Source organism: Botryllus schlosseri, chromosome 3 (genome assembly GCF_051294905.1).
Source record: "Botryllus schlosseri isolate E-star chromosome 3, Bs_hap1, whole genome shotgun sequence".
NCBI lineage: Eukaryota > Metazoa > Chordata > Ascidiacea > Stolidobranchia > Styelidae > Botryllus > Botryllus schlosseri.
In genome coordinates this window covers 21,806,469-21,820,824 of record NC_137238.1, presented here as the reverse complement: position 1 = coordinate 21,820,824, position 14,356 = coordinate 21,806,469, and the positions used below count along the sequence as shown (strand labels likewise).

The 14,356-nt window shown below is 39.8% G+C and overlaps 1 protein-coding gene across 1 annotated transcript in view; it reads right to left on the bottom strand.

The window, feature by feature from the left end:
- Positions 1–14,356, bottom strand: part of LOC145436082 (non-lysosomal glucosylceramidase-like) — a 57,891-nt gene that overhangs the window by 22,646 nt on the left and 20,889 nt on the right. The window contains exon 3 of the mRNA XM_080313357.1: positions 6,047–6,127. Coding sequence (XP_080169483.1) covers positions 6,047–6,127 — 81 coding nt within the window. The remainder of the gene's footprint in view (positions 1–6,046; positions 6,128–14,356) is intronic.

Here is a 14,356-nt window from a genome sequence, read left to right as displayed (position 1 = left end):
CATAAGAAATTATGTCTTTATAATTACCAATCAGCTGCATTTAACAAATCTATCCCTGGTCAAGAGCAGATTGAAAAATAAAACACATGCCCCTGATTTGAGAAATCGGCTCACTACCATATAAATTGAAATGACTGACATCCTTCCACACTGCGGATTGAGCGAATGGGGAGCAATCTACAGAGACATATTAGACCAGGTTTATCAAACATACGACCCGCAAGCCGCATCCGGCCCGACAGACGATTTCATCCGGCCAGCGAAGAGCGAAGCCATTTTGAGTAGATTGAAAAATGCTTGTATTATCGAGCACATTTCTAACAAATGGTAAAATTTCTAGTATGTATCCCTTTCATCAATTCATCCATCAATATAGCAAATTTCGAGGATGAATAGGTAGGGTTCTGGTTTAAATCATTTTGCCCTTGATTAAAATCGATTTTAATCAATTAAATAATTCAAATCATGATTTTTTTGATTTTTTTGGTTTTTTTACTCATAATAACAGCAACACCAACAAAGGAAAATGGGATGAATGACAACCATATCAATCATGTAGATGAAGAATAACGCTGACACTTTAATAATGTGGGGCAGTGAATTATCATCCAGATATCTGAAAACGTTCAACCTATGTGGTAATGATAGCTGAAAACCTATGTGATAATGATGGGTCGCGTGAATCATTACTGATCGGTTCTAGTAGCGAGAGAGAGAGAGAGTCTTTATTTTCATCCAACCGAAATACACAACAAACGGCAGTGATGGCGGTACAGAAAATATGCGTGCACACTGCACAGTATTCGGCATTAGATAGGAATGATCGATAAGACCGTGAAGGTCATCTAGTCTGATCACACCAGCCTCATACAAGTACACTTGACTCTGAACAGTCTGGCTGTAAAAAATGTTTAGTTAAGAAAGGAAAATAGAAGAAAATGAAACGATGGTAGCAAATGATCAATGAAGCAATGTCTGGGCGAGGTAGGGCAACAGTGTTAGTGTAACGACAAGAGGTGATCAAGTGGGGCTTTTTTGAATCTATTATAAGGCAATTCACGGATATCTGGTGGTAATGCATTCCAAATGATAGGTCCCGAGTAGTCGATAGATCTCTTAGTTAGCGAGGAAACATGTTGCGTCAAATCAGGACCATCAATAATAGTTGTATTCATCTTGATCGATGGAGTGGTTTCTGCCAGAAAACTGGATCAGAGATAAGGGATTTTTTCAAATTCGATAGAGACTTCCGATTGCGCTTCGCTTGCTGTATCCCAGCAGTGCCTCGGATATAGCAGCAGCATGTTCCAGACAACTAACCAGTATTCAATAGCAAAACGCTAACATATTGACTATCGCTCTTTGTTCTTTTCCCATCTGTCTGTCAAATAGCTGAACTATACCGCTGCCCGAATATTTTCGGCTGACACTCGTCAGGGGTAATCGTCAGCAACTAGTAGAGAATTGGAAAGAACATTGTATATCAACAATCGTATCACAAAATATGACGTCACCAGCATGAAATTTCGAATGAGAGAGCGTTCAATGTACTATTTTTAGGTGATACACGAACTCCTTTTGTTGACAGAGTTTTGGTTGGTGTATTTTGATAAAAGTTGATTCCAAGGCACACAAATGGAATTGTGAACGGCCTCGACCTACGATTCGAAATCGGTCGTCTCGATAATTATTCGCACAAATCGAGACGACCGATTTCGAATCGTAGGTCGAGGCCGTTCACAATTCCATTTGTGTGCCTTGGAATCAACTTTTATCAAAATACACCAACCAAAACTCTGTCAACAAAAGGAGTTCGTGTATCACCTAAAAATAGTACATTGAACGCTCTCTCATTCGAAATTTCATGCTGGTGACGTCATATTTTGTGATACGATTGTTGATATACAATGTTCTTTCCAATTCTCTACTAGTTGCTGACGATTACCCCTGACGAGTGTCAGCCGAAAATATTCGGGTTCATTTCAATATGAATATACTATTTAATTGTATATTGAAGTTCTGTACCTCCAAGAAGCTCTTCATATACCGCTGCCGGTGACGATATTTTATCTCCGATTTATATAAAATGCACATGATTGTCCGATAATAATACCCACATTCACGCATCTCGTCCGAAAATTTGAAAAAAATCAATAAAATCAAAATGGTAAAATTAAAATCAAAAATCAACGAAAAGAACCTGATTTAAATCACACTGATTTAAATCAGCCTGATTTAAACCAGAACCCTATGAATAGGCCACATCACAGCTATCCGACAGTGGTATTGTAGTTTAACTCTACTCGCCATTAGGAACAAAGTTTACGACATTAACAACACCAAATTACGAGAAGGCAAAAATCTCACACTGAATTTGAGTTTTATGCACAAAATTACGCCATTGCAAACTCCTATAATTAGGTTACACCAAGAATATAATAGTTAGACCAAAATATAACTCAAATATATGTGATCGCATTGCTGTATCACTTCTGAGTTCTGACTCAAAAGTTCTCGGCCTACTCTCTCGATTTCATGATATAATAGGCTAATGGACGAAATTCCAAGGTACGCGTTTACGATTGATATCTATTGTATTCCTCAAAACGCATACACGACTGAAACACGGGAGCATTGAAATATGACAACCTCTATCGCCGTTAGAGCCACTTTTTAAGTGGTTAATAAATGTGTTCTACAGGTAGATCATCGTATTTTGACAATTTCGTTTCTTGCAAATATCGGTGTTGCTAGAATGGAAGCCATATGATCCGAAATAAATTGAACGTATTCAAGTAACAAACAAGACCATGTATTTCGAGGTAACATTATGCAATCATTTGACTGGTGCGGCCTGCGAGCGTCCCGAAGGTTTCAATCTGGCCCACTACGCAACTTCAGTCTGACAACCCTGTAGTAGACAATGCCTTTATGTGACTTTGAGGTGTTGAACTGGTGTTAGTATTGAATAATAAATTGTGTGAAAATATTTTCTTTAATATAGGATGATATCTTTATTTTGACATGAAGCATTACCAGAAGGGTTTCGACGATGAATTAACTGATCTGAAAGAACAATTGTGCAGTACTTCCAAGCTTTTACGCAAACAACAACAAGCCGGTGAGTTTGTTCTATGGTGGTAACTGCATTCGTGACTCGTTCACATTTGCTGATACCATTCGTAATGTTGCTCTCGATGAGTCCGAAATCTCTATGTGTTCGTTTGATATATCTAGTTTATTCACGAACGTGCCAGTTCAAGAGACTATAGAGATTTGTGCCAATGAACTCTATGGTGGTGTCCTTCCATCTCCTCCATTCTCAAGGTCTTCTTTTGTTAAATTAATGCGATTGATCACTTGTGATGTCGAATTTAGTTTCAATAACACCATATATACACAGATCGATGGTGTTGCAATGGGATCGCCGCTTGGTCCCATTCTGGCTAACATTTTTGTGGGGTATTACGAAAAACGGTTATTCCAAGATATTGATCGACCATTAATGTATCAAAGATATGTTGATGACACCTTCGCCATATTTGAAAATGAATCCCAGTGTGATTTGTTTCTGAGCAAATTGAATGGTCTTCACCCATCACTGAAATTCACCATGGAAAAAGAGCATTAGCATTCCTTGATGTTGTAGTGGAAAAGACGGGTGCTAATTTTGTTACATCAGTTTACCGTAAGCCTACATTCAGTGGGCAATACATTTCGTGGGATTCTTTCTGTCCAGTAAAACGTAAAGTAAATTTGATAAGAACTCTGGTACACAGGGCTCTGATGATTTGTAGTAAAGTCAAACTTGATTCTGAATTGGAGAACATTCGGTCAATCTTTCAGTCAAATGGTTATCCTGATCATATCATTAAAATGACCATAGATCGTAAACTCAAAGATTTCAGAAAAGTTGAACCGTTTGGACCTAGAAAATGTCCTGTTTATCTGCATCTTCCTTGGATTGGGAAAGTGTCCAACAGGTTTGAAAAACAAATTAAATCGTCAGTGAGTCATTGTTTTTCACAAGTAGGACCTCAGATAATCTTCATGACGAAATCTCTGATGCCTGCAACGCAAAAGGATGTGCTACCTGCGACAAATCAAAGCAACATAATATATGAATACACGTGCCGATGTGACAGTCGGTATGTAGGTCGCACGTCTCAGCGCTTGCAGCAAAGAATTCGCCAGCATGTCCCACGGCAAATTAGAATAAATAATGTTTCTCCAACTCCTTCATCGCAGTCTGTTGACACACTGCGTGATTATGATCAAGTTACTGCTTGTAATTCGGCTATTGGACAGCATCTCTTATCCCATCCAGAATGTGCTGATCATTACAATGACAGTCAATTTTCTATACTTGCTCGTGGCCGTTCTCTTTTTCATTTAAAGGTCCTGGAATCTACGATCATAAAGCTACGAAAGCCGATTCTCTGTCGCCAGAAGGAACGCCTCTACACTCTTGGAATATTTCATTAATGTTATGTGTTGTGTTTTCGGTTATTTATAACCGAATATGTACTCGTTAACGTTTGTTTTGTACCGTTACTACCGTATCTAGCCCGTCTTCTAGTAGTTTGTTTTTGTTATTATTACGTCATACAGACAAAATAGTTCTTACATTTCGAATTTGATTCACCCTATCACTAACGTTCGCTACTGATGAGAGTTAGTCGAAAAGCTTTTAGCGAATAAATTAACAATATGAAGTTATTGTTTCGCGTTATTCTGAAGTTCTGTACCACAAATCACTTGTTCAAACATATCTGCATTCGTACTATTGGTGATGAATATTGTATTTATGGGTTAGTTCTTTGGTGCCATACACGTATGATGATACTTACCAACACCAAATTAATAATATTAAATTTCCGTTTACAAATCCCGAGAACCAACTCTCTAACTCACAAAGTAAGCACCTGTACCAATTGAATTCCGAAACACGCTCCCACAGTAATGCAGGGGAAGGACATTAGAGCATTTATTGATGACATCCAGCATATTTACGTCGTTAAAGTATATTCGTCTCTCGATCTGCAAGCCCATGTTTGAATCGTAGTGGAGTCTGTCACCCGTAAACTTGGCTTAATTGGCAGGGTTGCAGATGGAAGTGCATCTGGCCCGAAACTTCGGCTTAACTGCGTTGCGGATGACTCATACGCTGTGGCAAACCCATACCAAAAAGGCTGAAGGACAGGGCAGATGGAAATAAAATGAAATGATAGTATAATTACTAGCAAACAGAAATTGAATCTGTATCATTTAATAAACTCTTCCTTTCACACATTGGTTGGTTTTGGGGTTGACAAGATATGTCTGACAGAACAAGGTGAATGTAAAATTATGCTGTTCGATAGTTTGTATTAACGTGATCAGGTGTTGGATTTTGACTTTGATAACACGACAAGGGAATATTTGATTTTTACGGGTGCTCATGCTCATTCCAGGGTTGCTTTCATGAGTTGAGTTAACATTCAACACCGACCAGTCATTAGCAGATTCAACTCTATCAAGTACTTACTTATTATGCGTGTAGCACACATTCGGTAACGATGTGAGCTCCATCATCCATCAAGGAAGAAATAAAGATTTGTGCTCGTAACTCGCAGTGTAATACTTGAGTTTCACACATTAACTAGGGAAACACAGTCATTAGAACCATGGTCTGCCCGTCCATAAATTAAATGTCGAGTTGTTGAGGACGGTGAAATTTCTAGTTCATGTTCAATGTATTTTTAAAACCATATTTTCACACAGATGTCGAATAGTGTAATCTGTTTTCCCTCAGTAAAATCGACTCTGTTCTTTATGCTACAAATCTCATGGTATAGCTTCTTAGATAATGTGAAAAATTCAATTAAAGTGCTTCCATTGTCAAACGAATGCACTCATTTCCAATTTTTGTTTCGTTTTCATAAATGTCGAAAAACGATTGAAATATGTTACTGCCGATCCTACAAATGTTGATCAAGTCAGGTATTTGGAGGGGGCAGGACTCTCACACAACTCTCAGAACGCTGAAAAGATTAGAAAGCCTTACTTGTGTCGGTCGGCATTCTTTTACAACATGGCATCAATCTCCTGATAATGCACGCTTTAGGCGGTTTCTCTTTGTTCGATTCTACCAGAATAGAATCACTGATTCATGATTTAGATCGATCTGGTCTGTTTAAGTAAAGCTCAAGTAGGCTAGTAGAAGTGGCAAAATAACACTAAAATACATCAACTTTTCATATGAATATATGAATAGGTTGCCAGTGAACTCGGCACTTGATGAACTCGCCACTTGGCGATTCAAGGACTTGGCCAATTGTAAAAAGTTATCAACTATTGTTATTATACATGCGTTAGCTATTGATAATATAAATCGATGCGACTGTGACTGTACGGAGGTAAAAGAATGCGTCGATCACGTGGTCACATCAATTGTAAGCACGTGAAATCAGGGCCATCAGGGTTGGGGTTGGAGACATTATGCTAAGGTTAGTGTAGGCCTGTAGGGGGTGAAGGACATTAGGGTTTGGGTATGAGATTAGTTATGAATACAACTGCGATACCCTAATGCAGGGGTGGGCAACATACGGCCCGCGACGGGATTGTGAGCGGTCCGAAGAGGGTTTACCATAAAAGTGAAATCCTAATCTGAAAGTATTGACAAACTTTATGTGCCACAGAATGAATCCAAGTTTCCCAACATCATCTGCGAGCAAATATTTTCGACCATGAACATTACCAAGACAAAGTTGCGTGCCAATGTAACTGATGATCCCGTGCAGTCTTTACTAAGGATGTTTACATCTACATCCGGCATGGAGTGACAGTTTAAAGAACTTGTTAACAAATTTGATCGACCACAGATCAGTGTTGGGATGACTCGAATCATGACTTGACTGTCCTGACTTGCCTTGACTTGACTTGAGTCAATTTTCTAAAATGACTTGACTTGATTCCGCGTATCAGAAATGTGGATTGATTCGTGACTCGGAGCAAAATTCACGAGTCCATTTCAAGTCATCAAGCAATCGATGTCGATAAAAACACTGTATCTTCCATATATGGTCCGATTGTTCGCGAAACGCTGATTGAAACCTGTGAGAGCGACCAATCATTCAATGATCGTGCGTTGTACTGAGCCTCCATTGTTCTCTCACAAATAATTTGACCGCAAACGAAGTGATCGAAGCTCACAGCTTACGCTGTTGTAAACTGGTATTGTAGAGTAATTTAATAGCAAAATGTATAGTTCTTTTCTCTACTTAACCAAACTTCTTGTTTTATTGAAATTTTAATAGTCCTCAACCATTGGCGCAGGCTCGAATTGTACCATATCAATTTGTAAATTGATAATGTATTCAGAAGTGGTCAGTAACGAAGTACTTCTACTGTTTTGAAGTACTCAAGTAGTTTTCCGCTACTTGGGTACTTTCTCAAGTATATCTAGTTTCCCGCTGCTTCTACTTTAAAATCGTAATATATTTTGATCTGATTACTTACTTTTCGCTATTGCTAGTTTGTCAAGTAGAAGTAGTTTAATCCTCCGATAAGGAAGATAGCCTGAGGAATTTAGGGTCTGTTTTCATAAAAGTCTGGTAAAGCCCAGAATTTTTGTAGCGCTTCGCGCGCAGTGGATATGGAGTGACCAATATCATCTCATGAAAGTATCGATTACTTACAATTACTTACATATTTTAGCATTTCAACGTATAATATGAGCGATATAGCGCCTCCTTGCGTGTATGTTTATCTCTATATTCGTTCATATGTTCTCAATCAATGACCACTTAATCTGTATTTCAGAAAGCTAGCAAAATGCAATGACGTTAGCATGCCTCATACTAAGAAAAGGCAACAACACTTGAACTGTGACATGACTCGTGACTTGACTTGACTTGACTAGATTCGACTCGAGTCACTTCTAAAAATCAAGTGACTTCACTTGACTCGAGTCACCTTCGAAAATCGATTGACTTGACTTGACTCAAGTCAAAATGTGCAATGACTCGAAATGACTCGTGACTCGAAGGTAAATTGTACATTGCTACCTGCTCAAAAAGTTAACGTAGCAAAACACACAATACTTAACAACAGGCCAGGGCAAATGTGGCCCGCCGAGCGATTCTGTGCGGCCAGCGAAAGGCTGATTGAAATTTAAAATATCAAACCTAATTTTTAGTGTTGCTGCATGGACTAAAACCATACGATGTATAAACTGGACCGGAAATTCGTTTACTATCAAGCCTGTTCATTAACATACCGTGATTACGCAGCCTATACGTACCTCACATGCCTAATCCAGATTAAAACTAAAGTAAATGTAGGAAGTGATGCCATTAGAATTAAAGTCACACGAAGACACCAAATCTTCTTCGTACCATTTGGATTTGAATAAATCAGTATTTACGGTGAGCACAACTATAATAAATAAACAAAGAATCGGTCACCGTAAATACTATTTTATTCAAATCCAAATTTTTCGACGGCAATAACTCCGCTTCCACTGGTGGGAATTGAACCAAATTTGGTCAGCATGGTTTCCATAGACAGCCTAACACTTTCATGGGGTGAACAGAAAATTTTCAAAATTTTTATTATTTATTTTTATATAATAAATAGAAACTTTCTTCTCCTGTAGCAAAGCGGTTACTGGCTGGAATTGAACTAAATTTTGTGTGTAGGCTTAAATTAGGTAACCTAACAATTTTATCTAGTAGCTAGTACGATTTGAGAAAAAAAGTCATTTTTGAAGAGCCCTACTGCCCTTATGTTGACCGAAAACCAGAAAGTGTAATTGTCCATAGGCAATATTTGCCAGTGAAGGAATACCAATCGGAAATCGGGGTCGGTACGTCTGGTACACTTCGGTGATTTCAATATCTTTTCACATAGCAGACGGGAGGTCACAAAATAACAACATGTAACGAAGTAATTATACCAACGGACCTTCCCGAATATTTCCAAGACAGTAGCTCACTCAGCTCTAGCGGTAAAACTGCGTAGGCCACTACGTGGGCTGAGAGAGGTTAAAAATATGGCAATATATTTGCAAATGCCAATATTATTGACAGATTGAATCACGAATCATGAAGAAATTCGGCGCTTCGTGCGATTAGGCCATACAATACATCTCGCGCATCCTGCATTACGATAGTAGTATATATAGTCGCTCGTGATTCGCCATTGGTTCTTATGGGTGCGGTCGCACATCGTATGGAAAACTCGTGGTGGCACATCGTACTTTTTGACCCCCCCCTCTCGGTCGCACATCGTAATGTGTTCTTATGGGTGCGCTCGCACGTCGTACTTTCAGGTATAGGTATCTCTCGCATATCGTATTGGAAACTCGTGTTGGCACATCGTACTTTTAGGTATAGGCATCTCTCGCACGTCGTACTTTCGCATGTCGTATTTTCGCGTAGAGGCTGTGGTGGTGATTCGCCATGTGTTCTTATGGGTGCGTCGGCATATCGTACTTGTGGGTATGGGCATCTCTCGACCGGTGTTGAATATGCATCAGGTATGGTAAATAGTCACGTGATTGGTCCTTAGTTAATGTGTATATCGCAAATGATTATATATTACCAATTTGAGGTAATCCCAACGTTTACGGTGTTTGCGACATAATATATAGTTATTCTTATGGGTGCGGTCGTATGCTAACGCAGTTAAATAGGCGCGGCGGCATATCGTACTCTCAGGTATAGTCTGCGGTGACATGTCGTACTTTCAGCAAAAAAGGTGTGAAATAGTTTGCTAAATCTAGGAATCAGTCGCATGGTAATGTTTTGATAATTAGTTTGCCTCAGAGCTGGCGTAGACGGCGATTCGAATATCAACAATAACCACGCTCACAAACTAACACTTCAAATAGGTGTGAAATATATTACGAACCCCGCGATCGCTGACAAGATAATGTCTCGGACATAGCCATCTTTCGCGACTTGGTGTTACAGGCATGCCGATCGCTCACGCGGTGGAATTTTAGTAAGCAGTTTGTCACAGAACTTGATTTCACTCGTAAGATTTAATAAGTAACGAATCACAGAACCGCCAGTGTCGGTAACTTGAATAGCGACAAATTGTCACTTATATCTGCTCTAAGCCTAATCCTTTGTGAAGTGAACGCTTATTCAAAACGGTGTGAAATAATTCTAAAATCCTACGGTCGCTCACAAAGATAACACCTATAAGACATAACCATCTCTCGTGACTTGCTGTTACATACATCCCAATCGCTACAATGTAATATCTTGGTAGTTTGGTGCGGAACTGGATTTCACGAGCCAGATATAATAAGAATATTAACTATTAAGTAATAAGTAACGAATAACAGAACCGTCGCAGGCGGTGACTTGAATATCCAAAATTTGATATTTTCCGCAATCGCTATGTCAGTGTTTTCACACCTCCGGAACAGTGGTTGACTTTAGTTGCGTGATAAGATCCCAGAGAATATTCGATCAATGTGTTAATTTGTCAACTTGAAATGAAACTCACTACACAACTCAAGTTGATTCGTATCTGAATGTGTTATTTCGGTAAAACTCTGATCCCTTTAGAAATCCTTTTGATGCGATCTTTTGATTCGAAATAAACCTGAATATTACTGACGCCGACTTCCAGCCACATCGAATTATTCGCACATTCCGCGCCGCTGTTTTCGCACCTATAGAATCAATACCAACTAGCTCAACAAGAATCAAGAATCACAAGTATGCACATTATACAGTCATTGTATTTATCAACTTGAAATCAAACTCTTAACAAAAACACGCATCTATCTTATCACCTACCAACTCTATCATTAAAATCCTCGAATCCTTATTATTAAGAATGTTACAGTACGGCGTCGGAATCCATTCGCGAGATGTTCTCTAGGTAAATTGAGATCACCAAAAATGAAATATTTTGACTTTGGTGTAGTGTGAATTGAAATAGGATTGACAAACAACACTACCAACTTTCACCCAGTCACATTTCGAGATTATACGCACAATGATTTGAAACAAGTAATGAAACATCGCAACTCTATTCGCGAATTGGCTTTACGTTTGTCAAAGAGAGTTTCAGAAATACTACCACTATGACATCTCAACATTTTAACATCTCGCCATACGCAAAAGGAGTAAAATACAAAAACCTTGTCAAGTCAATCCGTTTGTAACTTCGAACGCTGGTGTTATATTCAAAGTTATCATGCTGTGAACATAAGGATTGACACATTGATTTGACAAATGAGATTTTGTAATAGTTGATCATTACTTCATTATTAAATTATTTGCGTTAATTAGACCCGGCGTTGTGGTAAATGTTATGACAGCAACAAACTTTTCAGTGCAATTGTAAAACTATGCGTGTCTGAAATGTTCTTGATAGGAAAATTACTCCACCTTGGTTTGTTTGTTTGTTTGTTTTATTCGCACAACATTGGCGCTTATCGCCTATAAGGTCATTTGCGCCCAGTACATCAATTGCAGTAAATGTCAAGTGTCTTTTACGGTATTTTTCGTCATATTACGGACGACTTCCATGCACGCGCTCTTCCACCATCAGTCTCTCTCGATTTTCATGCGCCCGCAACTTAGTCTTTTGATGCCATCTTTCTGGAGTTCGGCTCTCTCTTCCTCTGGGCTTTTTAAGGCGCTGTAATTACAGCGGGATCGGCGATGAGGAGCCCAGATAAACTCCACCTTGGTAAAAATCATTCTACGTATCGCGGATCTCAGGAAATATTTTACAAATGTAATTGTTTCCAGTAACCAAGACTAAAGATGAAAGAACAATATCGGTATTACTACATTCAACAACCAGTACAATTATTAAAATCTATCGTTTGCGATAAACAGCGCTAAAGATGTAATAATTCCATTATTCATAGATTAAACGTGAGTAGTATATAGTTTGGGCGGAACTCGCGCATGCACCCTATTTACTTAAACAAACAAAGATTATCAATATAATAAGTAATTAAAGAATTAGCTCATTCTCAATTTTGCAGCAATACTTTTATGACCCTGTGTGCGGCAATAAAAAAGGGGGAATAATTAACGATAGAGAGAAAACGAACAAAGAATCTGGATTGACCTTTGTACACAGACATGAGACTTGAGTCATTCTACTTGTACTTATTGACCTTTGTACTCAGACATGAGACTGGAGTACTTCTACTTGTACTTTTCCACTCCTGATTCTACCTCGCCTCTGGACACGAGACTTGTGTATTTGATATTTATTATATTTTCCCTCGAATAACAATGGATCGGCTTTTAATTTCAATGGTATGCACGCCGACGATACGATCGGCTAGGCAAAGCGACGTCCACGGCCTGTGTCATACTGGACTCGTAACAACCTCGCTCGACCTCTGGTCAAGGACATGAAATTACAGCTGACTCCGGTCATACGCGACGGGGCTTGGTAATAGTTGCCTGACGACATATCGTCCTGACCTATCGTTTTGTGGTCCAATTTCGTGACGTGTCTTGGGAATAATTCCCCGTCAAACCCCCTGGCTGACTTGTCGTCCCGTGGTTGACTCGATTTCATGTACGGTGGGGCACGGGAATAATTGCCGGTGCTGACTTCGGTCGTGTACGACGAGGCTTGACCATAGTTGCCGGCCCTGACCTGTCATTCCGTGGTCCAATTTCGTGGCTCGGGAACAATAGAGCGTCAAGCTGGTTGACTTGTCGTCCCGCGGTTGATTCAATTTCGTGTACGGTGGGTCATAATTACCGGTCGTGACGTCAGTATAGTTTCTTCTGATCCAAGAGATCCTGGTGCGTGCTTTAGGTGTCCATACGTTCGGCTATGTAAAGTAACGCTTGTGGTCTGTGTCTTGTGTACTGTTGTACTTGAACCCTTTTTTGCTTTGTTATCGACCCAGACAGTAACGAGAAACGATCTGTTACGATTATAAATATGTATACCATTTCGAGTCATATCGAGAATGAGAATGAATGTCGTAGTAGAAATGTGTATTAGGCGACCCGACATAGATTAACTTAAATAAATTAACATTATAAATACAATAAGTAATTGAGCGAATAGCTGATTCTCAATTTTGCTCGCATCAACATGTTAACCCCCGGTATTACGTACCTAGTAATCGGTGCAAGCAACAAATGTGGCTGTTCCATACCTATACCTCGTTCTAGCGTATTCATAAGGACAGACAGTCCCGAGCAAAACAATGTATTTATGATGGGTTCTTTTGACTGCTTCGCGGGTGGTCAAGCGTAATCATCCCGGTGTCTGCAAATGATATTCAATTTACCACGGGATATTAATTTTGTATGCTGTACATGATATACAACTTGAATCGATCTGTTGGCGAACTAATGCTTTGCCCGTCTGTAACATACAGATATCGATCACGAGCTCACCACGCACTTTTCGTTCGAATTCGACTCATTTCGCTGCAGACAATCAGTTGTACTCACGTGTGCCGTAACATATCCTCAACACGTGTTATGCCAACACCTCCAAGTATATTTGTAGCATCATACTACGGATATATTGACTCGGCAGAGTGTTACCGTCAGAGAATTGCTGTGTCACGCCTTCGGGCCTTGCATTTTCCGCTCGGTAACTGCGAGTACGATGTCAGACTCAATTGTACAGTGACGAATCGGGGTAGCTCGCTTCATCGGGGTGGGCTGACCTTATTTAGCTGAAACGCGCTCGGTGGTGCAATAATGGGGATGAATTGTGGTAGATCATATTAATTTTGTATGCTGTACAGTGTACATGATGCACATTGCACAACTTGAATCGATCTGTTGGTGAACGAATGCTTTGCCCGTCTGTAACATACACATATCGATCACGAGCTCACCACGCAGTTGTCGTTCGAGGGCGACTAATTTCGCTGCAGACAATCACTTGTGTCCGCGTGTCCCGTAAAACATCCTCAACACCTGTTATGCCAACACCTCCACACATATTTACAATATCATACTACGGCTATATTGCTTCGGCAGCCACGCACTGTCGCTCGAAGTCGACAAATTTCGCTGCAGACAATCAGTTTTGTTCGCGTATGTGTCGTAAATATATCCTCAACACATTTTATGCCACCACCTCCAAGCATATTTGCGGCATCATATATCCTCAACACATGTTATGCCAACACCTCCAAGCATATTTGTGGCATCATACTACGGATATATTGATTCGGGGGGGGGGGGGGGGGAGTGTCCCCGTCAGAGAATTGCTGTGTCACCACTTTGAGCCTCGCATTTCCCGCTCGGTAACTGCGAGTACAATATAAGATTCAATTGTACAGTGACGAATCTGTGATAGCTCGCTTTATCGGGGTGGACCGACCTTATTTTGTTGAAACACGCTCGGT